This window comes from Chelonoidis abingdonii, chromosome 20, assembly GCF_003597395.2.
Source record: "Chelonoidis abingdonii isolate Lonesome George chromosome 20, CheloAbing_2.0, whole genome shotgun sequence".
Classification (NCBI taxonomy): domain Eukaryota; kingdom Metazoa; phylum Chordata; order Testudines; family Testudinidae; genus Chelonoidis; species Chelonoidis abingdonii.
Genome location: NC_133788.1, coordinates 6,627,434 through 6,653,705, shown reverse-complemented (window position 1 = coordinate 6,653,705; position 26,272 = coordinate 6,627,434). Strand labels below are relative to the sequence as shown.

Below are 26,272 nucleotides of genomic sequence, written 5' to 3'. Positions count from 1 at the left end.
GGAGAATTTATCCTTAACACGGAATCATTTGAGAGGGGCCAGATTCTAAACAAGACCTGGTATTGCCACTGTCTGTAGGTGAATGGGCAACTTATGTGCTCTGGCACTTAGAGATGGGAGGGGCAGGCTTTGGGTACATTTATCTTAGAGCCCCCATCAAAAGGGCTATAAAATGAAAGGAGTCTTTTCTGGGGAAAGGGAGGGGGAAATAATACCTTGCTGTGATCAGAGGGTGTTACTGTCTTTTATCTGTTGCTTTAAGATAGAAACCCACCATGGTACAGAGCAAGGAAGGGACATGCCAGAGGACAACCAGCAGTTCAGTGGCAGAGTAGGGAACAGAACGCAGATCTCCTGGCTCCCCATCCAGTGCTTGATCCACTCACCTTTCTGAAAAGAGGGAAGAATGGGAAGGAACAGAGCAGGAGGAATAAGAGCGAGAGATGGGAAGGGGAAGCGAGGAGAGAGATTGAGGCTTGCATTTAGAAAACTGTTCCAGTGGCTCTGAAAATTGTGCACTTCCAGATATCTGGGATGCCTGTGGCTGCTACACAGATGAACAAGCTTCACTGCCTCTCAGGATAGATTTCAGCCTCTTTTTAAGTTTCCCCCTTTCTACATGCTCAAATCCCTAGCCTTCCCCACATCGAACAAAGTGGCTTGTTAGAGCACTTTTGGGCCAGCTGGGAGTTTGGAAAGGTCTGGAGCAACTTCTATGTCAGGGTGGTTTAAATGGGAAAGGTACCTTCCTGCCTCCAAGGGCAGAATTTGACCTGTTACATAGACAAGCCGGGGTAGCAGGACTTGCTGCAGGCAGCTCAGTGAGAGCCACGTTGAGGGGGAGGGGATCCTCCATCTGTTTGCTGTTGAATGACTCTGAAGCTACTCTGTGGTTGCTATTGTAGCCCTGAGCTGCATAAGTCCCAGGGTTTCCTTTGACCCCAGTGTATATGGAGAGGGAAAGACCGGAGGATTCAGGTAGGCACTAGATCTCCTAGATTGACTTGTTGCTTTGTGGGGATATAGAGAGACTGCAGGGGGGATGTGGACTTCCCAAATCCCACCCCCCTGTATGGTAGATGTGCACTAGGTGTGTTGTAATTAGAGCCCTATATGACAAGGGAGAAGAGGGGCAGGATTCTCCCCATAGAAGGAATTTAGGAAACATTGTGCTGGTCCTCTAGAGCCAGCCAGTACTTTGGTGTTTTCCATGGCTGCACTACAAGGGAAGGAGCGACAGAGTCTCACCCCAGCATGCTGCACGGCCCAAATGCTGAGCTATTGAGCTTGAGGGCTCCCAAGCAGAGTTTTCCCCTCTCCTGCGCCCCCCCCCCCCCAGTGTCACAATTAGAGAAGCACCTTTCAGAAATAGCTTTGAGTCGAATTGATCTAATGTCAAGATGGGTGGATTTGGGAGGAGTAACTCTGTTTGTCATCATCCTAATATTCTCTTTGCCTGGAATTTTCTGCAACACACATTCACTCCCCTCAGCAATAATTAAATCCCATTAGTCTGCAATCCCACTACCCCATCCTAGCTCCCCTAAGGATGTTTAATTTTGTTGACTGCTTGTTCTTTTTAAAAAAAAAAAAAAATCCCCTGAACTTGTTAATGCAGTCTCTGCTGTTCGATGCTCGTTTTCTGATTCCAGCTCACTCACAAACCCTGATGGATTTTGACATGGTCAAATAAAACTCAGATTAATTGGATTACACACTTCACTTGGGTACCTTTTCCCTTTGAACATGAAAGCATTCTCAGACATTTTGTTTCTGGGCCACAAAGAAGGAAAGATGGCTATGGTCAAAAACGTCGGTGAAGTAAATACCTGTTTGAGTTCATCCCTGGTGTGTTTGACTCTGCCCCAGGAGAGACCTAGGTTCAGTGTCTGAGGCATGCTGGTTCCCTTCCTGGACTCCAGTGCAGAGATGCCCTGTCCCTGAGGGCATCTGGAGTTATGGCTGTTTTCTAGCGTTCCATAGCATATGTCACACTGGATCAGATCACTGATCTATCATCACTGTTGTACCTCTATCTGTGACCAACATCCATTGCTTCACCAAAGGTGAAAATCCTCCAAAATGTCTATGCTGGACTCCTCTCCTTTTCTTGGGCCAAATTCTGCTCTCATTTATGCCAGTGCAGCGTACGCAACATCACCAGTGATCTTTGATGTAAATATAGAGCAACCCCTCTATGTACCACTGTAGAATTTGCCCCTCTATGCCTGGACAGAATCCCATCTAATGGTAGCTCAGTGAGCTAAAAATCTGGAGGGAATGGACATGTGGAGGTTTGAGATCACAGGCATAGATCGTGGGGGGCAGTAGCTGAGGAAAATCTGGCTTTTCAGAAGGCCTTCTGTCATGCGTAACTGTGCTATGCAGTATCCATTGACCAGACCCTGGTAGAGCCCCATGGTTGGCGAGTCTGCGGAAAAGATGCAGTTATTTTTTTACTGATAGATTATATTTTATATATAAATTGTTTCTTCAAGCAATAGTTAGCACTTCCATTCAATTTCCCCTGAAGGAAACTGCTGAAGTAGCATGGCTTGTATTTTTGTAGTGTTTAATTGAATGGTTTTGTTACATTTTTTCTTTTCAAGTTTTGAAGATGCCTGTGAGTCTCTTCTCACCTTGTCCTTCACTGCCCCTGCTTATGAATTCAAAGGAAGGTCAGGAGACTAGAGAAATGTTGATTACAGTTAAGGCCAACAGCAACAAAGCCAGCAGAAGAATAAATTCTTGAGGTTATGGAATTGGTTAGGATCAAGTGGCTAGAGCAGTGGATTGTGAATCTTCACTTAAGTCAGGATACCTGGATTCTATTCCTATCTATGTGGCATTGGGCAAGTTACTTAACTTCTGTGTCTTAGTCCCTCCATCTGTAAAATTACATATTGTCTACAGCGCTCTTGTATCTTCAAATGAAAGGTGGTACCCTAATAGACTGCAGAATATTTATATAATAGCATATGGGTCCATAGCTAGTGTGTTGGCCTGATATGCTCGACCCAGACACTTGACTTGGTGGCTGCATATTGGCTACCACATGGGTTTGGTGGCAATGCTTTGGGCTGCTATAATGGTGCAGCAACTCAGCAGCATGGGCACCAGTGCATTGGGCAGCCCCAGGGAGACCCAATGTTCATACATAACTTCTTGGATCACTGGAAACCAAATGTCTTAGAGGTGACATCTCTAGGCTTTAAAAAAACAAAAAACAAAACAAAACACCCCTATTGCTATACCATGCAGTAGCAGCCTTTCATTACTTGGCTCCCTGAAGGGGGTGCTATCCAGTCTGCATTGGTGACTGGCAGCAGGATTCAGTAATTAAGCAAGAACACTGATTTGGAATGAGAGAAAACCTCTTTGGGGCAATTGGAAGAAACAAGGTGGAGGGATGAACAAGAGGCATGTCTGGGGCTGAGAGACTAAATGCAAACGCACTTGATCCGGAGCCAGTCTGTGCACATGATGGCCTAATGTATAAAGCCTGAAGAATGAGATGATTGCATTGGAGTCTCTGGTAGAAAATCACAGCTTTTTATTTTTCAATGAGCTTCTGGATGAGTTCCCCTCAGAATGGTCAGGGAAATTGTTCTAATGGTCAGAATTCCACCTAATTAAACACACACACTCTCCTTGGCCAACAGCTAGCTCAAGTTTTCGAACAGCCCAGTGTGAAATCCTGACTGATTGGACGCTGCAGTTGATAAATTTTCTCATTCATTAATTCCTCTGCTCTTTACCCCAGATGGAGAATCCCAGCTGGCTTCTACCATCATCGACACGATCCTAGCTGGCTTGCCAGGCCCACGTGGCGCACCAGGGCCGGTTGGGCCACCAGGTAACAGACTCAATCGAACTGGACAGCTTTAATGAGGGGAAACCCAACCGAAGATTCTTCTCAGAGAGTGTGTGTGTGTGTGTGTGTGTGTGTGTAAGATCTAGTGGCATCGTTTATGCTGATGGGATGCCTGCCAGGAAAAGCAAGTGGCCTGGATGCAAGAGTTTGGGCTCACGAGCCTTGGATTAGTAGAGGCAAAGCTTTGTTAAAGGGATATGCGGTCTTCAGAGCAAGGGAGGAGCCAATCCATAACTGTTTGCCGAAGCAGAATTGCAAAGAGGCATTTTATATAGTCATGTCAACCCCTCCATTTTAGCTGTGGCTAAATACAACCCCCTTTCTGCAGTCATGTATCCTCAGAATACTATGGGTCGGATGCCATGTGAGGCCCAGCTATCTCTTCACTCAGTATTGCACTCATTCTCTCTCTTTCAGAAACCCCAGGTGCAGTACCTCACTTGGGTACAGTCACTTTGTGGATCCTGATCTAAGATTTCTCTTAGGACCAAGGAAGAATAGTCATTTAAAAGGAGACTGAAATTTTGCTGCATTTCTTACTACTTACATTATTTAAATGTTGTATATAGATCTAAAGTAATTCCAGTATGGAAGGATGTTTTACATCAGAATGTGCATCTATCTTCTGTTTGATACCAGTGCTTAAGCCATGTCCTGATGATCAAGTAAGATTTTTGTAAAGAGTGAGAGACATGCAAATGAGGAGTAATGAAATGAGTGTGATTGAAATTGAGGTTCCTTCTTTCTAAATGTCTCTAAAACTGTCTCAGATTATGATTTTATCGCCAGGACCCCCGGGCACTTCAGGACCCAAAGGACCCCCAGGACCTATTGGAGTTCCTGGATCACAAGTAAGTAATTTTATCCCATTCCTTGGCAGGGGCAGAAGTAGGGATGGGGGAAGGAGAGAAGTGGAGCATGTTGTTAAATGCAAAGCAAATTATTTCTGTAGAAAGGAGATGAAATATTTAATTAGTAGAGATGAGTGGAAATTGGAATTTGCATCCAACAAGAAATGCCAGTATATCAATACTTTTGTTTTTATCTCAAATCAGGACAAAAAGTTGAAATAGTGAAATTTTTCTGAGAACAAAATGTTCTGAAAATTTTTGTTTTGGAAATGGCAAAATGCTTCATTTTGGTGTTCTTAATCTAAACAAAAAGCATTTTGATATTCCCAGGCAAAACATTTATTGAACTGACCCAAAACATTTCATGTTAACCAAACCTTGAGTCAGATCAATATTAAACTGCATCACCCTATGGGGTTGCATTGCCTCTTGGGAGTTTTAGTTTGGGTGCCTGATGCCCCCTCTCTCCTAGGCTCCCTGGGCCAGGCTGGTTGGACTAAATCTCTCCCATGATGCATCATGCCGTTCAGTCAGAGGGGAGACAATGTTGTATCATGGGATATGTAGTCTGGCTAGGGATGCTACCCATATGAGAAAATGGGCCCAGGAGATTTCTAAACTATTGCTCCTATGAGGCAATGCAGCATCATAGGGAAATACAGTTCAACAAACCAAAATATTTTTATGTGGATTGATCCAAGCTGTGACAAAATATTTCATTGCATTTTTCAGAATGGAAAAATCAAAAAAGCTTTGGGAAAAATCAGACTTCCCCAAACCTGCATTTTCAGTCAAAAAAACAACAACATTTAGATGGAAACATTTCTGACCAGCTCAATTAATTATATGTGGATAAAAAAAGATTCTTGTAATTGGGCAGATAATACATTTTTAACAAGGTCCCTCATAAAAGGTTATTCTGGAAAACTACAAAAAGAGGGGCTAAATCTGTTCACAGATTGAAAATTTCGTAAAGAAAAAAATTAAGTGATTGAATAATTGACTAGTCAAAGTGGTAATTAGTTAATAGCGGGGAAGCCCAGGAGACCTATTTCTGGAACAGAGTTACAGAATGTGTAGTCCAGCTGCCAATCCAAACTCTTTCAAGGACATAAACATGGATAAAATGATGATAGAGAATTAGGAAAATTGGGGGATATATATGGTTAAGTGATTTATGTTAAGGGACATAACCTCAGTTCGGATAATGAGGATGCTGGGATTGCAGGGAATTGGAGAAATGGGATTTTACTGTGTATTTATTAATCACTTGGAAGAAGAAATGGACAGGAAGTTGGTGAACTTTGCCAGTGATGCAGAACTGTTTCAATTATCAAATGGTATGGAGAACTGTGGGAAATTTCAGATGAATATAAACACACTGGGAGATTTGGCTGCAAAATGACGGATGCAGTTTCACATGATTAAATGTAAAGTAATGCACAAGGGCAAAACAAACAGAAGCTTCTCTTAAACTCTGGCCTGTGAACTTGCAGGATGTACGCAGGGGGGAGAAAGCCTTAGTCATGGTAGATAGCTTGTAAAGATGGACTGAAACCTCAGCTGGTGGAAACTTGTCTAATTCTATTGTTTTCAAGGGAGCTATGCCGATTTCCCTCCGCTGAAGGACTGCCCCATCTTTACTAACTACAGAAGTGCGGCCTATGCTATTTTTTTTTAAAGTGCTAATGTAATGTTACAAATTTGACTGGTCAGGGTCAAACATGCAAAAAGTTAAGGATGCCCATCTGCTCTTATGAGTCTTCTAACTACATGATCTCATGATATCTTGCTTCCCCCTCTCTTCATGTGGAGCTTCTGAGCTGTACACAAGAGAGTCTTCCAATTCCTGTGGAGCAATTTAGCTGCACCCGAGTGAGACTCCCTCCTACAGCAGAGGTTAGATCCACAGAAGCATCACGGTTTCAGTACAGAGCTACAGCAACAGAGAAGGAGCATTACAGTCTATGTTGAGAAGATAGAGTACGCTGCCAGCTAGGCAACATTAAGAAAAATTAACACATTAGCACAAAACTTTAACAAACATTGTCTGAGGAACCCTGCCTCTTGCCCATCTTTCCAGATGTCTCAGGTGCTGCACTCCTTCCTCCCTTTTTTAAGCTGCTACCTCTTCTCCCACGTCTTTCTCCCACAAGGTCTCCAAACTTTGTAAGGAAATGGGAGAACTGGATTATGGATAGGTATCCTAGATTTATATTGTCTCATATAGCTCAAAAGACCAGACTATTTAGTTTACTATTAAGTACCAAATGAGTATTTCACCCTGTTTAATTATGAACGTCCTTACCCAGATGACTAATGAGGGCCTAGTCATGCACTACGGCTAAAGTTTTCATAAGTGATGGGAGTGTGCCTCACTTTTGGGGTGCAATTTGAGACTCCCTAAGAAGGCTTGATTTTCAGAAAGTGCTGAAACTTCCAACTGCTGATAACTGGGTCCCTCCCTTTGAGGCCTCTCAATTTGTGCCTCCAAAATCAAGCATCACTTCTGACAGTTGTGGGGTATCTGTTTAGCTAGGATAGCTTCAAACTACCATCTTTCTTTAGATTCTGGAGGCTACTGTAAAAATGTTTGAAGCTTTGCAGCACCCCATACAAGTTTGGCAAAGGCCATCCCTAAGGTATGAAAGATCCCAGCAGGATGGCCAGAGTGAGCATACAGACCTAACATTAATTGGATTGTACATTTGAAACCATTTTGATGAAATTCACTCACCCAAATAAACAATTTTCAAATTAAGCCCAACGTGTGCTATAATTTTGCTCCCTGGGTTGAATAAATCTATAGAACAGTCACCAGTCGAGAAGAATGGCTTTGTCTCAAGACTTCTGGTAGTTAAACTCCTTTGCAGATATTGATCTTAACCCTTTAAACGCCAAACAAAGCCATGATAGTGTTGCAAACAAAATAGGAAGAGAGGAATGTTTGTTGATATTCAGAGTTCTATCCTCCAACTCTCCATAACTATTTGTGAGGTGTGGGTACCTACCCTAATAGCTGCTGCAAACAAGGGGTATGTCTGCACTACCTGCCGGATTAGTGGGTAGTGATCGATCTGTCGCGGGTGGATGTATTGCGTCTCAGCTAGACGCGATACGTCCATCCTCGAACTCGCTCCCTGTCGACTTCGGAACTCCACCGGGGCGAGAGGCAGAAGCGGAGTTGACGGGGGGGGAGGGGGGTGGCGGCTGTCGGTCCCATGCCCTGAGGACATGAAGTCAATCTAAGTTGATCTAAGATGCGTTGACTTCAGCTACGTGATGCATCCGACGAAGTGGGTACTCCCCCACGAAAGCTCATGCTCCAAAACGTCTGTTAGTCTATAAGGTGCCACAGGACTCTTTGCTGCTTTTACAGATCCAGACTAACACGGCTACCCCCCTGATACTTGACTTCAACTACGTTATTCTCGTAGCTAAAGTTGCGTATCTTAGATTCATTTCCCCCTCCGCCCCGCCAGTGTAGACCAGGCCAAGGTCTAAAGACATCTTGGTCTGTTATTCCTTTGCATAGTTAACTGTGCAGGATAACATAAGAACCCAGCCCTGTGAAAGTATCTCACTCCTAATGTGCCAGGACTGTTTCTAGGATCTTTAAGTCCCCATTGCCATTCAGTCCTTGGCCTTCTGCAGAGGCTGACAAGGGAGCCAGTAATAGCTGCAATATGCACCACTGTCCATCATGAACTGGACTGACTCCACTGTCTATTTCAAAGAACCCATGCCGAACAGCTATCAGTACTAATTTTACTACCAATCTGGGCCAGACGTGAACCAGTAACCTAGAGGTTAATCCTATTTTTCAATATCCCATTACCAGTGCCCTCGAAACAACTGCCCCCCCCCAGTCTTTGCAGCCCTGAATACCTCATCATCAGCTTTTAGCAACGAATACCAGTTGTTATAGTTCAATCTGTTTACAAAGGAAAAACATAGGCACTTCTAAAAGAGCCTAGCATGAGCAGTCCTGGCCCATGACGAGGGCTCGTAGATGCTATGGTAATACAACTAATAAAGAAGAAGAATATATGTGCATATGCACTGCGATCCAGCTGAGAGGTCTGTAAGTGCATAAAACTGCTGAAGGCCCTTTATGATGCATTTTTTCCTTGATTCTCTGAAAGACTGCATTGATTTCATAAATCAGCCCCTCCAGGCCTTGTTATTCAGATGCACCATCTCCTTAAAAGGGCCACATGACAGGCTACTCCCCATGGTCAACTATCCTGGATGTGCAAAATGTAATTGTAGAGATCCCCAGACCATTGGAACCTGGGTGTGTTGTATCTGTGTGGTCCATGATGGCTGACTGTCCCTGCCTTGAACCTTGTGAAGTCATTTACAACTGTGCAAAGAGTGTGCAAAATGCTATCATCTGATGTTTTGCCACATACTTCCAGTGTGACCTTGGGCAAGTCACTTATCTTTTGTGCCTCCATTTTCCATCTGTACAATGGGGATAATAACACTGCCCTGCCTCACAGGGTTATTATGAGGATAAGTGCATTAAAGATGCTATGATGATCGGGACCACAGAAGTACCTTATGAGATAGAAAGACAAAGTCACATTTTACACTCTCATCACCTGGGGTGAGTCACTACGCAGGCTCTCAGGCCACAGAGAATCTAGCCCAGCATCTTTAACAATAATAGCAGGATGTTAAATGGAAACTAATGTCCTCTTATCCTGCATCTGTCCTCTAGGGTGTACCGGGCTCTCCAGGACAGCCTGGACCTAAAGGTTCCAAAGGAGATCGAGGAGAAAGAGTAAGTTAAAAACTTCATTACATGTAAAAATTCACAACCAATTCTGGGCCAGCTGCTCAGATGGTGGAAATCAACATAGGTCCTCTGAAGTCAGTGGACCATCTCTGACTAGGTGCACATAAGTTCGGAATATTATGCAAGAATCAGTAAGGGAGACCATTGCACAGGCAGAGGGGACACATTGTTTTCACAGGGTATAAGTTACCTCTGAAAGTTTCAGAGTAGTCAGCATTTGATCCCTAATGTCTATTGAGAACAGATTTTACTATAAACACTTTAGTACCTAGCATTTTAGATGGTTTAGCTCAGTTATGTTGTGACTGGAAAAGAAGGGCAAAGCATGTTAGAGAGAATAAGAACTATTCTGAAATGGAGCCATTTTTCAGGGTCAAATAATGTTCTGAAAATGTCGTCTTTTACTTCACATTATGTCATGTAATCGCTATCATTGCTTATTTTGTCAAGGACATAGAAGTGTTTAATGCCTAAAATACAGCAAGAGGAGTTTGCTGAGTGTTTCCAAGCTGGCCAAATTAGGAAGTACCACAAACAAACAAACAAGCCAACACCCACATGCGAGAGCCTCTTCTCACCAGGTTACCAGCCCAGTGTCCAGGCAGACTAAAGAGGTTCAGAGCAGTATTTAAACTTTTGGATACTTCTGCTATCTCAGTCCTCCCAAACTCTTCAAGACTCCCCGTCACTTACTGTGCCAGACTATGGCCTGTGGACCTTTGGTGGCTTGTGGAGACCCTTCTAGGAGGGGCTGTAGAATGTAATCTTTTAAGAACTTAGCACTGGGGGAACTGGATCGATGAGAGAGAATCCTTGTGAGGAGATTTTGTCCATAAAGCAGAGCTACAGAATGAAAAACTTACCATTAATGGCGTTTGCAGCATGTTCTGGAAAGGAAAGACAGCTGCATAAAAGTTTTTTAGTGCTAAGTTTCCAGTATGTTCCCATAGCAGGAGTCAGGTGGCTGCAGCCTTAATGTATTTCCTTTCTTTAAAGAGGAATTACCTGTATATAGATTTAGGTGGAGCTCATTACTGCAAATCAGGTGAACAAATCATCTGCATTTGCCAATTTTTCTCCCATCTTCCCCCTTCTGTTTGCTTTTTTCAGTCTGAAGGGCAGAACAATATTTGTGAGGGCTTAGAAAGGCAAATGCCAAATGCAGTTTGATTAGTTTCAGATAAACTTGGAGACTCTCCAAGCCCATGAGCCTAGCTAGTGACACACTTAACATGCATTGCTCCAGATTTTACATTAAGGCAACAACAACAATTCAGACTAGATTGTATGATACACACACTGAAAGCAAATAAGACAGAGGTTGCTGATAAATGTAGTGGTCTTTCAGACCTAGCTACCAAATACTGCTTATCTCTGTTAGATGTTTGTTTCAGTTTTCAGTGAAGGACACTTATTTATGAAGAGAGCTCTGTATGTAATTAGACAGTTGACTCTAAAGTGGCGTAATTCCATAGTTTACACCATTGCTAAATATTGCAGATTAGAGCTGGCTGAAAAATTCAGTGGAACAGTTGAGTTGAAACTGAAATATATGACGTGAAAATGTCTATTTTGATGAAGTTTGATGGGAAAACATCTAAAAAAAATTTTAGACTTATTTCATTTGGAAAATATCAGACGTTTTGTTTCATTTCATTTCGACTACTTGTATATAACAAATATAACATTTCAACATTAGAAAAAAACTGTTTAGTTTTGATAAATAGAAATTGTTTCATTTCCATTCTATAAGTGAGTTAGAAATTTTTACTTTTTGTTGTGTGTTGGAACAAAAACAAAATTTTGGAATTTCTTGGGGAATGGGAACTCCATTTTCCAACTAGCTCTGTTATAGACGAATGGTTAAAGCTTTCATTGGCAGAAGAAAATAACATTTCCATATAGGATGGTGTGTGTGACATAGTATTGAGAAAGTAAATAGGAAAGTGTTATTTACCCTTTCACACAGCACAAGAACTAGGGGTTACCTGATGAAATTAATAGGCAGCAGGTTTAAAACAAACAAAAGGAACTATTTCTTCACACAATGCACAGTCAACATGTGCAACTTGTTGCCATGGGATGTTGTGAAGGCCAGAAGTACAAATGGGTTCAAAAGAGAATTAGATGAGTTCATGGAGAATAGGGCTATCAATGGCTATTAGCCAAGATGGTCAGGGATGCAACCTCATGCTCTGGGTGACCCTAAATCTCCAACTGCTAGAAGCTGGACATGTACGACTGGGGTTGGATCACTCAAAATTACCCTGCTCTGTTCATTCCCTCTGTAGTATCTGGCACTAGCCAGTCAGAAGACAAGACACTGGGCTAGATGGACCATTGATTTGAACCAGTATAGCCAGTCGGAAAACAGGATACTGGACTAGATGGACCATTGGTTTGAACCAGTATGGCCATTCTTATGTTCTTTCCTTTTTGTTCTTTCCAAGCCAATGAAAGATCAATCTAGACATTGTGCAGGCTTTTAATACAGCTAATGTCTGCTGGCTTATGGTCATGAAATCCCTGGCCACCCACGCTGCTTTTATCATCAGTCTGTAGGGGGAAGTGCATGCTGCACCTTTGAATTAGTGTTGGCATCACATGGACAAAGTGCAGAGACTGTGTAAGCTGATGAAGGCCAGAGCAGAACAGGGAGGGGCCCATTTTACTATCAATATCTGAGGATAAACAAGGTATCTTGATTCATAGATTCCAAGGCCAGGAGGGACCATTGTGATCCTCTAGTCGGATCTCTATAACACAGACCGTACAACTTCCCCAACATAATGACTAGACAAGAACTGTAAGAAGAAACCTCCAATCTGCAATTTAAAAATTGTCAGTGATGGAAAATCCACAACAACACTTGGTAAATTGTTCCAACAATGTACCTCCTGCCACCTTAGTTCAGTGAATTGCTGCTTGCTTATACTATTGCATGGGCCTGATTCACCCAATGCAGGATCTAAGCAACTCATATCTGTTCGGTGGGGTCATTCGGGTTTATATTTCACCTTCTCATCGGTATATAGTTCTGCCAGCAGTTGTCACCAAGTGTCACACAGGTCTCTCTAATGCAGTGTTTTTGATATAGTATCTTGTTCTGAATTTGTTCTTCGTATAAAACCAGTGAAGAAACAGTTAGGAAAAAAATATATATATACATGAAAAGGCAGCTCTACTTTTCTAGCAAATGCAAAATCCTACATCCAGCTGGAAGGTTCATAACAGCAAAAAAATAAAAGTCACGTGGGAGGGGTGGATATAGTAGGTCAGAAAATGGAAATTCTATTCTGCACAATATTTTAGAATGAAATGAAAGTTTTTTTCAATTTTGTTTAAAAATTTTCAGATTTTCTTGAATAATTGAGCCAATTTGAAATGAATCTAAATTAAAAAAAAATTCATGTTAGGGGTACTTCCCCCTTTTCCAGAGAGGCAAAAGAGGGGGAATGGAGGAAAAGGCAGTAGAGGAAAGGAAACACACAAATGGCCATTTTGATTCCTTTTTATTTGAATCAAAACAAATATTTTTCAAATGGGTTTGAAACTGTTGTTTTGAATTGTTTGACTCAAAACTGCCCCAGAAAACTTAGAATATGAAAATTATGAAAAAAATGTATAGTTCAAAAAGCCATTTTTCATCAAAAAAAATCTATGCAGAGAAATTTAGTAGTTCTAGTTGTGGATAAGAGGGTGAGCATCTGTGCAGAAGACGACTAAAAGGGTATGTGATGGAGTTTTAAGGGAAAATCATAATTGGATATCGCGGTCTTTTGTTCAATGGCGAAGGCTGAGCAGTCTTAACCTATCCATTATACTGTATGGAAGAATGTTGTATTTTGGGGGAAAACTCTAGGGACAAATTTCTCCCCACTTGAACTTCAGAGACGTCAACTAAGTTAAAGAGGATGCAAATCCATTTTACAAAGATTGGCCTGAGATCCCGAACCAAACTTCTCTAAACGTTGAGAGGATTCAGAACTAGTGCTTGAGAGAGAGTACCCATTTTGCTGCCTCCTTGAATGCTGAAAGCGATAAAATTGAGGGAAAAGAACTTCCATGCCATCTCATGAGTTTATTTGTTAAGCCATTTTAATTCCACTGGTAAAATTACATTTTGTTCTCATCAAATGGGGGGAAAAAATGACACTTGCTTTATTTCCAACAGGGGCAAGCAAGTGTGTCTGGAGAGAGGGGCAATAAGGGACTGCCTGTAAGTGTTGTACGTGTGTGTGTGTGTGAGACAGACACACACACAGAGATGGGGTGCGGGTGTATGTCATGTCCAGCACCTTAAATACCACCTGGCTGGACTGGGACTGGTACTACAAGTTCTCTCTGGATGCTAATACAACATCCAGGTCAGGAGACAGCATCTCGGAGATCTGTGCAAATGAAACACTGTATTTTAGTGCTGTGCTTTATAGTCAAGTGGACAAAGCAGTAGAAAATGCCCTGTACCTGCCTGGGGTTGAGGAGCTTGATTGCATGATCTCATAGGTCCCCTCTCTCTCTCTTTGCTGGATCTAGGAGTGGGGCTAGTAGTCTAGCAAAAAGAGCCTGTTAAGAGAAGTGCTCCACCAACCATAGTTCTTCCCTTAGGAGTGAGAAATTGGTAGCAGAAGATTTGTGCAGAACATAGATCTGAGGTACCACCTCTGCTTTACCCCGATAAGGCCAGATTTGCTCTAGCATCTATACTATCTGTATTGTGGAAGTGGACCCAGTCATGGATCCCAACTCTCTGTTAGGTGCTGTATGAACAGTCTTTTTGTTCTATCTCTGCTGCAAAGTGCTTACAGGCTGAACAGAAGCCAGCCTGGTAATATTCTGCTGGCATTAAGAGGGTTGAGAGGGGCTGTGGCAAGGTGGGTGAAACCTTCCTATTGCCAGGGAGAGGGCACGGGTGGGCAGCTATGATCATGAAGGGATCATGGCCAGTGAAGCAGGAAGGACATGCTAATTCAGCGCAGCCCCACAGGAGCTGCCTCCTACCAAGTCTCCTTTTGACAGAACTATAAAGCTGCCTCCCATGTTGGAACTCTGGACAGACCATGTGCCCTGTGGCTAAGCCATCAAAATTCCACCAGCAAGCCTGAACTCTCCAAACCTCCTTTATCTGCGAGGCTGAGCAGGAAATCTCTTGAGAACAGGCTTTCTCCCAGTAGTTCTGGGACTACCAGCTTCTGGCCAGGCTGGGAATCCTCTGGAACAACGTCTCTCAAGCTAAGACTGCAGTTACATGTGCAGTTCTGGTGAAAACGAAAACTATTAGGGAGCGAATCCAACCAAGAGCTGGGTTCAGTTTGAGTTTGGATGGAAATGTTGTGGGGCAGGGAAGGTCAGAGGGCTCTTGTTTTGCCTGACATGGTTCTCTCCCATCTCTACTACTATCTTGCTCTGCTTTAAATGTGTCTACAGGGCCCAATGTTGCTGAGGAGCCAAGTTCTCATCCCAGCCACCTTACTCAGCAGTTCGTGGACCTTTCCATTGCTCTTTATTTAGCTTGTGGTTTACTCTGTGTATGCCATCTGCTGCTTGGGAAATGCAGACACTTCCTGATTAGATGAGTGGGCAGCAGGGGAATGTCAGACAAACTGTCGCAATAACTAGGGATCTTTCTTCAGTAAAAATGTAATAAGCATCTTGCAGAGAGGTGAAGGGTGAAGTGGCTAATTAACGGGACTCTTGCTTGGTGGATATGGATTTTTCTGGAAAAAGAAACATAGAGGCAAAGTGTGCATGTTTGGAGGTGATTATAGTTAACTCCCTACTGCTTTTAGTGTAAGCATTGCTTATGGGGAAAGCCTCACGATTGACACATGGCTTTGGTCGAGGTCCCTGGCTGTAGCAATCAGACAATGGTTCATTGCAATGTAAACATCATATAGCTCAAGTCGCTCTGGGCCAAGTTCAGCTGTGGTGTAAATGGATAGACACTCTCTTCCCCCTCCCCTTGCCAAGCCAGCAGGAGCTGAATTTGGCCCCATCTAAACGAACAGATGACATACATTGTGATTTCAATTTGCTTTCTGCAGATAGGGCTTTTTTGAGGGAGGGGATTTGAATGACTTTGGATGGCAAATCTCCTCGTTTACATGGAAATCTGTTTGTCTCATCTTAGGGTGAACCAGGCAAGAAGGGTGAAGAAGGAGATAAAGGGGCTGATGTAAGAAAACACTTTTACTGCTGCTGGGTTTGTCTATTGGTAAAAAGAGTGTTTACTCCCCTTAGGACCATACCCTGTCTTTGTTCAGTGTGCAGGATAACGTAAATGGAGGAATGGGGGGATTGCAGAGATAAAAGGGCAGATGATGCAGGTGGCATTAACCTCACCTTCAAATATCCATGGGCATGGGCACGTTCAAAATCTGGATCCAAATGTTTTTTGCTTGATCAGTGTCTGAGTGGCACCCAGTTGTTAATGGTGTATATCCTTACAGCACGCCTGTGAGATAGGGCAGTTTTACAGATGGGGAACTATGGTCCAGGGTAGATTCAAAGACTTGTCCAAGGTGACAAGGAATGCAGTGGCTGAGCTGGGAATCTTGAGTCATTGCCCAGTGCCTTGTCAACTAGACCATTCTTCCTACCTAGCTGATCCCATATCTAGTAGAATATGGCCCCTTGAAAAGGTCTGATTTTATTTTTTCAACAGCATGTGCCTGCTGATCCTTTTGCTTTGCCATTAAAGAGTAAGATATTGGACCCAGCCAAGAAAGAGGCAACGCTCCTTCCCCAAACCCACGCCACTACCGAGATAATTTCACAAAATAGCAGCGAAAGGGTTTCTTTCGACATTTTTCAGTTTGGTGGTACAATATCAGTGCAGGGCAAGCCAGGCCCACCCAAGTGATGCTCAGAACAAATGTCAGATCTGCTTAGCAAGGAATACTTTAATTGTAAAGTAAATAGTGCAGTGGACTGTGGAAATGGGCACAAGCCACATAGTTTGAATCCAAGCCTCACAGTTTGACAATGTTCAGATTTGCATGGCTATTGGTTTGGCCCATTATGCAAATAGGAGCCAGCTGAAAATTTTGGATCTGGCCTAACCGTCTCCAAAATTTTGGAGATGCCAGAATTTGGGTTTATAATTGAGGCTTTTTATAAACATCCAAAGGAAAGGCAGAGACATCTCCCTGTTCTCCACAGATTTGCAACCTGGTTTTGTTTTATGAAATCATTAGCAGTTTCAGGGGCAACATTAGCATTGTAGCCTTGGAGGATTGCATTATAAACTTAAATAATCTATGCTGTAGACATACACAGATGTTTTGTTTTCTCCTTCTTGCAGGGAGAAGGAGTTCAACAACTTCGAGAAGCCCTGAAGATTTTAGCTGAGCGAGTGTTAATTCTAGAGCATATGATAGGAATTCATGGTGAGTGTGTCTCAGCCTGTGACTAAATGTTGTTTTTCTGGAGAAGTTAGTCTGGGAACAGAGTTACAGCGCTAGAATTGGCTAGTTCTAGACTCCTAGAATATATGACTCTTCTTTTCACCTGCTCTCTCAATGAGCTGCTGGATGCTAGGGCTGGTTCAGCACAGTAGCTGATTTTTAAAAGTAGGTGCCTAAAGTGAGGCTCCTAAATCCATAATGAGGTGACTAAAGTGGCTGAGTTTTACACAGTGAGCACCCGCAGCTGTTGGCTTCACTGGAGTTACTCTGTCTTTACACTAGGGCACAATACGCCCCCCTGACACATTTGTATTACAATCGGTAGTACAGACCTAGCTCAGCAGCAGATCAAGGTGTGTTGTGTTCTGCTTCATGTAACCACTACAAAAATTTTCTCATTGCAGAGTCTTTGGACCAGAGCCTCAGCTGCTGTCAATCGCCATCGTCCCCTGACCTCAGTGGAGCTATGTTCACTGACATCAGCTGAGGAGCTAGCCTTTTTAGTATTCGTCAGGTCTGATGGACCCTAGAATGGGCCAGGCCTGCAAATCCATAATCCAGGCAGCTCCCATGATTAAAATTCAGAGAACACCGATTTGTGGAAACATGAGACTTAGTAGCTTATGTGTTCCTACTATTTAAAATGAAGCAGTCAATATCCTGAGTGATTCAGTTGGAGCCATTTCCCTCCCCACAGTGCCACAGGCCTTTCATCAGAGGAAAGTGGGTTTTCTGATTCTCACACATCAGAGTTTTCTCTGCTGCTGGTGTAACAAAGAGAAATCACTTGGTTTGGGGCAGGGGCTCAATGTCTTGACAGATCCATAGCTTGATCTGCATAATTTTTTCCTACAGAAATGGTCAGAGCAAGGGGGAAATGTTTTGGATCTGTTCATGATTATGTTCTCTCTGTGCCTTTGAGAGGTTGGTTGGGGCTTTTGGCACCAACACCAATGCTTCTTGGCCAAGCACCATTTTTTCCCTTCAGTGCTGCTGGCACCCTTGTCCTCTCCTCGTCCATAAAGCACGGCACTGCTTTGCCCTCTTTCAAATCTCTCTGCAAACTCCACTCCCACAGGGCCATCTGTGTGAAACTGGCAACAAATAACAGCCAGTGGGGACTTCTGATAGTTATATGGCTTCTGTGAAATTTTCAAATGTACCAAAGTGACTTAGGTGCGTAAAGCATGTGTCTTACTGAAAGTCAAAGAAACTCAGGTTGCTAAATCCCTGTCACTTTCTAAAATAGGACTTGAATACATTCAGGTGTTAAATTTTCAAAAGTGCTTATTTGCCTTGTCCTCCCCACCCCTATTCCTACTGACTTGTTACTCACATTTTTGGCATCTTGTCTTAGATTGTAAACTCTTCTGGGCAGGGACTGTTTTTCACCCTGTGTTTGAATAGCACAGTCAGGGCCCTGTAATTAGAACCTCTAGGTGCAATCATAATACAAAGAACTAAGAAAAGCGGGGAGGGGGAATGTAGGGTTCAATCACCAGGGAGGTGAGCAAGAGATTATGTGGGAGGAAATCCACTGTCTCCACGTTCATGCTCTTCCTGGGGCCACACAATGTCAAGAAGATAGCCAGAAAATGTAGGGCTTTATATAGGCCTGTTATTCTCTCAACATCATAAGATTTAAAATTAATTTGATACACCACTGCCTTAAAATTGAGGACATTAAAATGTTCTAAGCCAATCCGACAGCAGAAATAGTTACTCTCCCTCCCAGCTGGTCAGTGCCCTGAAAAATGTACTTGATAGTTCAGTGAGAGAAAGAATCTGCAAAATATTTACAGCATGGCTAGAACATGAGCACTTGGCAACCTCAGCATTACCAGTGATAGCATCACCTCATGACTTGCATAGGCCTGCACTAGCAAAATCCAGCACACTTTGTATGGCCACTTTCCTTTTGAAGAATATGCAGGCACTTTAAAGCTCCAAGCTCTTTGCATTGGGTGTGACTCTGCAGTGCCCTTTACCTTGTGCATCTATTTATACTAGCGTAAAGTACTATCAAAAGGGAATGGCAGCATTAACACCCACTTGGCATTGGTGTAAATGACTTGAAGGTGCAGGACAATGGAAAACTGGGCACAGCGAGTTGAGTGAATTAATTCACTTTTTGGCTTGGTCTACTACACACAGATTTTATAGCAGTGTAATAGTGTCAGTTAAGCGGTGATTTACCAATCTAGGAATTGTATTTGTATTTAATTTCCAAACTTTGTCTCAGTTTCTATTTATATACAATTTAAAAACATAAATACATCACAAAATAGACCCTGCATCAATTAAAGGCTGCCACCCTCCCCCAAAACAACTAACTAACCTATTTTTATAAATAATTGGTATTATAGACCTGTCTTGTCCACCCTTTCAGGCCAAAGAGAAGGTTAAATCGGGACCAGCTCTAGGCACCAGCAAACCAACCATGTGCTTGGGATGGCACAATTCCAGGGGTGGCAAAAAACCTAGAGCTGGCCCTGGGTTGAATGCTGGAAGCTGTTTAATGAAGGACTCTGGTTTTGACCTTAAACTAGTACAACCGCAGAGCGCAAAGAAAGATGTTTGCATGCAGCACTTCCATTGTAGTGAAATTGATTTTTATTGAGCAGAGACAGCCCCCAAGCTGTAAGGCCACCCCACATTTTAATCAACTGGTGCTAAGGTTCTGCCCCTGCTCCTGCTCTGGGTACTGAAATTTTTGCCATGACTTCTGTGCAGGAGACCCAAGCCGAAATGCCAATTGCATGCTATCATTGTCAGACAAAGAGCCAAAACCACCACACAAGCAACAAAGCAAAACATACCAACAAAAACCTTTCCTCACGCAACAGGATGGAAGCTTGAGCTAATCAGAGCGTATTAACCAGCCCTACAGAACAGAACAGCAGGACACAGGAAAAGCCCAATTTTGGCAATGCTTATTTCCAGCTAGCACACCACAAATCCCTATCCACTGCGGTACTCACTTGAATTAGAAATACTGCCTGATGTGAGCAGACCAGTGCTGGAGGTCTGGCTAGGAAGACTAGGCTCTTGGCAGTGGAACAAACAAGTGTGCATTACTGAGTGCAAAAGGAAAAGAAACAGGGACATTAACATTGAAGAGTCAGCATTATGGGTTTGCGTGCCTAAGCCCTTGAAGAGGACTGTGGCCCTAGCTTTATGGGGCAGGATCATTGTAGAAAGGCTCCTCACCATAAGAGGAAGCCTGGGCTGGTGTCTAAGGTGCTTGGAGACCAGACTGATGGGATTTATTGCCAGTGGTTGCTAATTAGCTGTGTGACCTGGGGTAAGTCACATAGAATATCAGGGTTGGAAGGGCCCTCAGGAGATCATCTAGTCCATCACCGCCCTATGCTTGTTTCCCCATCTATAACGTGTGTAGCGATACTCAGTAACTCCTCAGGAGTGTTGAATCTTAATGTTTGCTCAATGAATGTTTAAATGACCTTTGGCACTTCTATAACTGCTGACAGCTAAGGACCACAAGGCACTGCTGTTATGATTAATCGTGTTGATTATGGATCAGCTGAGAAGAGACCCATTGTGCTAGGTGCTGTACAAAGAGTAGTAGGCAGTCCCTTCCCCAAAGAGCTTGCAGTCTACAAAGAAACAGGGGAAGGGGTATGCTAAACAAGCAGCATGAGTAAGGGGATAGTGGCAAAGGTCAATTTAGTTCCCTTTTTTTGTTTTGGGAAGTGAGGAGTTAGGTATTACACCAGCTAAGTGGAAAGAAAAGTGAAGGGAGAGGGGACATTGAAGGGAAGGGGAGAAGCATAAGAAAGGCCAGGACTTTTTCTCTATAATGGGTACCACTCAGGCCTTCAGCACTGTACATTTGCTCCTTACCCTGCCCCTCCTATTAAATAAACTCTCCCTTGGCTTGATCTCCTTTCAGATTCTTTATCATCCATGGAACCGGGCTCAGGGCAGGAAGTGATCCTAGGCTCCTCTCTACGAACGAGCATCAAGATCAAACGTGGTGGTCCTGAGCAGCGGCACCAGTCCTATCAGATCCTCGCTTCGCTGCTGGAGGACTCCAAAGCCGAAAGGAAAAGCAATGGAATGAAATAGGAATATTTGTGCATTCTAAAGTCCATTTACTGATTAAAGATACAGTATCCTAGTGCTTAATCACAGTGTGCAGAAGGAAGTGGGTAGGAGGCTGCAGGGTTTCCTTGCCTGGACACTGCTAAACCATTACTGCAGGGAATGTCTTAACTGTAGCTCAAAGATTCTTATGAAGAGCAATTCCTCTTCCACCTCCTCTCCCCTTCAGAGTACACCAAATGGTAGGTATTCTTAAAAACTATGCCTGGAAATGGATACCCTCCCCCCAGCCCTCTTCAAAGGGCTTGATCCTCCCCCTCACAAATTACTTGTTTAAAAGACAGCATAGCAGGCTCAGACATCATTCAGGTCTACCCTAGCTCAAAGCAAAAACCCGGAGCAACATTATACTATTATGTTTAAAAATAACCAGATGCCATCAAGTTTTTTGTTTTCACACTAATTTCTAGTTGAAGATACCCCTTTCAGAACTCCACTAAAGCCATGGAAATGTTTTTTTTAAAGAGTAGGGTGAAAAATTAAGAACTAATTATTTGTTTGACAAATTTCATCTCTCTTTGTGGAGTGTTTTTCAACAGATCATGATTTGTCTCAGCTGTACTGGCTCTTCAAAATCTTTTGAAAATTTCATTTACTCTTGGGCTTTCTGATTTGAAATTTAAAATCAGGGAGTTGAGCTGTGTTAACTGATTGTGTGAATGGTGTCATATAGACCTTCTGGTGTTCCTTCTGTTCCCTGATTGTATGAACAGCTTACTATCAGGTTTCTGGTATAAATAATTACAGAATGTAAAATTTGCTCTTCATGCATATTCAAGATCAACATTCTTTTTGCAAACATTCATAGCAAGCAAGACAAAATTGTATGAAAGTTTGCATAAAGTGAACATAAAATAGGTATGAACATAGCTAAGAAAAATTAATCTCTTATTAGGAACAAAGATGCACTGAAAATGTTCTGCAGTATTTACGCAGCTTTAGATCATAAGCTGGAATTATTGATAAAGTTTTCTTTATAGTGTGGGTATTTTTAAAAATATCCACAATCTCCTACTGGTTTGAATCTGGGGGCGGCATATTGGCAAAACACAGTAGAAGGATTAGACTCTTGCCAGTGGTTTGTCTTGTGATCTTGCAGCGAAATGCTCAATCATTTTACTTTTTGCGATAGCTCTTATTGTTGGGGAAACAGACTTCCACTGTTAAGAGGCTGAACAGAAATTTCACACCTGGTGTCCAATCAAATTGGACAAGGTAATGTTAGACAAAAAAAAAAGTAAGTAAAAAAGTAAATTCATTAATAGCAGGCTTGAATAAGCAAAGCAACTGATAGTAGATTACAGAATTTTTCATTGTTAAGTCACTAGTTCAAATCCTCTCCAGGGCACTAGTGAACAAATGTTGTTGTGTCTCTATTTGGTGGCTTAAGTAAATTCATAGTTTGTATTAGGAACAAGCCTGCATGATGCTATCTACATAAAAAAGCTACCACTGAAATTTATTAGCACCTTTGTTGGCAGCTCAGAGAGCTGAATGGCCCATGGGGACAAAAGTACCCTCTTTACTGCTAAAGGTAGTCCTCCCAGGTCAGGATGGAGGCATGTGGAATGCGGAAAACTGGAATCTTGCACTGCCAGTGGATGTAGGCTGTGAAAGCACCGGAGCCTGAACCCCTTAGGCTAAGCCAGACTGCCTAGAATAACACTAATTTTAAAAAGTGAGAGATGTATGTATGTACATGTGCACACACAATCTCCATCTACAAAGATACTGAACTATATCAAGACATTCATATCAGGCCTCTAGACAGTATTGCATCATTAACCACAAATAGTTCAAAACCCACCCCAAGTGAATGGATTTACATCTTTCAACTGCCTCCATTTTACAAACCCTAGGTGAAGGGGAAGGCTGATAGCATAAGTTCCTAACAAACAAAAAGCAACATCTTGAGCTGATAACGTGGTCCTCTCAGAGAAATCTCCCCATGCTGTACAGTTAAACAATATGAAGGACCAAAAGCTGCAGAAAAATTATTTCCTTAACATACTTCTGAATTCGGGCACAGTCTAGGAACTGGGATAACAACTAAGTCTGCATTCCATAGTCAAGGGGTAAAGGTATGTCTTTGCTTGGATCCATTTAAGGTAGTCATTGGGCAAGTCAAATCAGCCCAAAATGTAGAGGACTGCTGGGGAGACAAAGCAAAATACAATCAGGTGCTATTCCCTATTAGCCATGAAAGACTTCAAAGAACTTTAAAGTCAGTGCAACACTTTAGGAGATGCAACCATAAAGAGCAGATGTTTCAGTCTCCTGTGGTACATTACCTGTATCACATCAACAATACAGCTCCCCCAGAATGTAAACAGGGAGCTGTAACCCAGCCTGGAGAGAATCAAATGGTTTGTCAATATCAGTAAGGCATTGATCAAGAGCAATGGTCACATCCTGGTATGACTTCTAGGACAATAAAATAAGGCCTTCAGAAGAGATGTTAGTTGCAAGCCCAAGGCTACAGCCAGTGACTGTATATAAACAATTCTGAATGAGATCAGTATCTTTTAGAAATATCTGGCAGCCATCTCTCAGTCTAAATACAAAGAGCACAACTATACCAAGACATCTGGTAGACAAACAACAAAAGCCCTGTGAACATATTCTTCCATTCACTAACAGAGGTGGAATGAAGTTGTATAAAGGGAATTTAGACCAGGAAGTCTTGTTGAGGTACAGCTGTTTTATAACACAGCCATGCCACATTTGCACTAGTTTTGTTCTTAGACTGACCTCCTGTTTCCTTTTAGGAAAAACTTGATGACTACAACATGCTTTTATAAGCCAGCTAGTGGTTAGAAATTTACAAGAGGTTCCCGGTTACTTCTGTTGATAGATAATCTGGGGTCCCATCCTGCACATATTACCAGGCAGAATGCTAACTACCCTCCTGTCTAGTAGTACGTGTTCAGGAAATTGGTTCCTGAGACATGATGAGAAATCACAGTTTGGTCAAAAGATTTATGCTGGTTTGAGCTGCATTTCATCTGATCACTAGGAAAGAATTTTGCCATAGCAGGACCCAGAGGCAAAGTCAAACAACGCTCCAACCTGATATTTAAAAAGGGAAATATCAATATTCCGTTTTGACCATCCCATGGCTGTTGCATGTAATTTGGGAAGGGGGAGAGATATTATGCAGTGTGGGTCCAATTAGTAGTTCCTTGAGATTTTGGAGTCCCCCAAGTGAGATAAAGGAGACAGTTTTTGTTCCCACAACTTAGTATTTGGGAATTAAAAAACAATTGCATTTGCTTGATGAGTAATCCCTTTAGTTGGTTTGCATTTGACTAGCGTGCTGAGTTTTAAATAAATTAGTCAGAACAACTTAGCGGTAAAATGAAAAAAAAAGTTAATTGAAATGGTGTGCAATTAATCCTAGCAGATTGATTGTCAGAAGGCAGGTTTAGGTTCAGATTACCAACTTTCACATATTTCTATGAAGACCTATGTAATTCTTTGCTCCCAACACTCCTTCTTTTGCTAAGGGCTTGTTTATACTACCCGCCGCATCGGCGGGCAGCAATTGATCCGGGGGATGTGTGTTGATTTATAGTGTCTAGTCTAGGTGCGATACATCATCTCCCGAGTGCTCTCCTGTACTCCAGCACCATGAGAGGCCCAGGCAGAGTCAAAGGGGGAGCAGCAGCAATCAACTCACCACAGTGAAGACACCGCGATCCCGTCCCGTTCCCACCCCCCCAGTGAAGACCATCTATCTCTTAATGTGGTACTGTATCTTTAATCTGGGTAACGATAGGACCATATAGTGTGGACATTGTCACTGGACTAGGGTTTAATTCCTCACTAGTAAATCAATTAGACCATGTTGTGGTGCAGTCTTAGTTTAAAAAAAAAAGTTAAAGGTGAACATAACCTCATATGTTGACATTAATGATATTTGTGACTAAATAAATCACTCCAACCACATTTTCCATCTTAGACCGGATACTAAGATTCATTTTAGCCTGGGCATATGCATTTTACCATCTCTGTGTAATTTAGGGGGTGGACATATTTCAAATGCGTGCTCATTTAGAAGTATACTTTAATTGAAATATTAGTGCTTTATCTTACATACATACTGTGCAATACCATAGTGTGTTCTTTTGCCTTTGATAAGAATTCTTAGGGATTTTTAAAGTACTTCTCTAAACTCCAATACTTTTCAACTTGGATTGGTTCTGTTAGTAGAAAAACAATTTTACTTGCCTTGAGCTAACCAAAAGCAATGGCTGCATATCGCACAGTATAATACGTTATAGTTTCTGCACTCCAACTTTCACTAGTGCTCTGGTATCCTCTTGAGAAATAGAGAATGTTTCACTCCAGAGTATCCAATATGCATTGGTTCTAAAGACTTGACAGCAATGCAGAAAAATAGGAATAAGTTAGAGATAAGGGTCATATCCTGCTTCCACTGATGTCCACAGGGCTCTTGCCATTAATGGGAGCAAGAATAGACCACATGTTCAGATCCAGATCTTCAGTTAGTGTAAATTGGGACAGGTCCAGTGAAACTATGACTATTTACACTAGATCTGGCTCACAAACTTTGGCACTGAACCGAAATCCCAGATCCAATCTATAGAATAAACTTTGTTAAAGCAGAAACCCATCCACCACACCTATGGCTTCAGGAAGACAGACAGACAAACTAATTCTAGGATTACATGAAGGTAGGCTCTTAATTGACTAATTGAAAATCCCTTCTAGTCCACAATTATGACCTTTGTATTATTCAAGATTACATTCCATTCTGCTCCAGCACTGTGGGTGGGTGGGTGTGGGGAATTAAACTACTTATTCTGAAATCAAGTGAATCAAAGGTGCTATAAATGTCCATGAAACACATTCCCCATCATAGAAGAAAATGTTAACTTTTTTCACATTTTACACAGTATTTTTTTTTATTTATAGCCGTGTGTGTTGTGTGCGTAGGGGTCCCAGCTTCCCTAATTGTAATAAGTTCTACAATCATTTGATCTTTTAGAGTGAAGTTAGATACAGAATCTTGTAGTTGTGTGTAATTTTTAACAGAACAACAACAAATCTCCTCTGACATGATGAACTCATTCCTGACAGGCTCCAACGTTTGTCATCAGACTTCACTAAAGGACAAAAAAAAAACAACAAAAAAAAACCCTCCTCCAACCTCTTAGCTCCAGATCTTGCATGGTTACGTCTCTGTTTT

At 42.3% G+C, this 26,272-nt stretch overlaps 1 protein-coding gene across 1 annotated transcript in view; it reads left to right on the top strand.

The window, feature by feature from the left end:
* Positions 1-22,465, top strand: part of COL26A1 (collagen type XXVI alpha 1 chain) — a 219,028-nt gene extending 196,563 nt beyond the window's left edge. The window contains 7 exon segments of the mRNA XM_075074049.1: positions 3,764-3,856; positions 4,664-4,725; positions 9,452-9,514; positions 13,704-13,748; positions 15,660-15,704; positions 16,833-16,917; positions 20,849-22,465. Coding sequence (XP_074930150.1) covers positions 3,764-3,856; positions 4,664-4,725; positions 9,452-9,514; positions 13,704-13,748; positions 15,660-15,704; positions 16,833-16,917; positions 20,849-21,024 — 569 coding nt within the window. The 3' untranslated portion in view covers positions 21,025-22,465.
* The last annotated feature ends 3,807 nt before the right edge of the window (positions 22,466-26,272 follow it).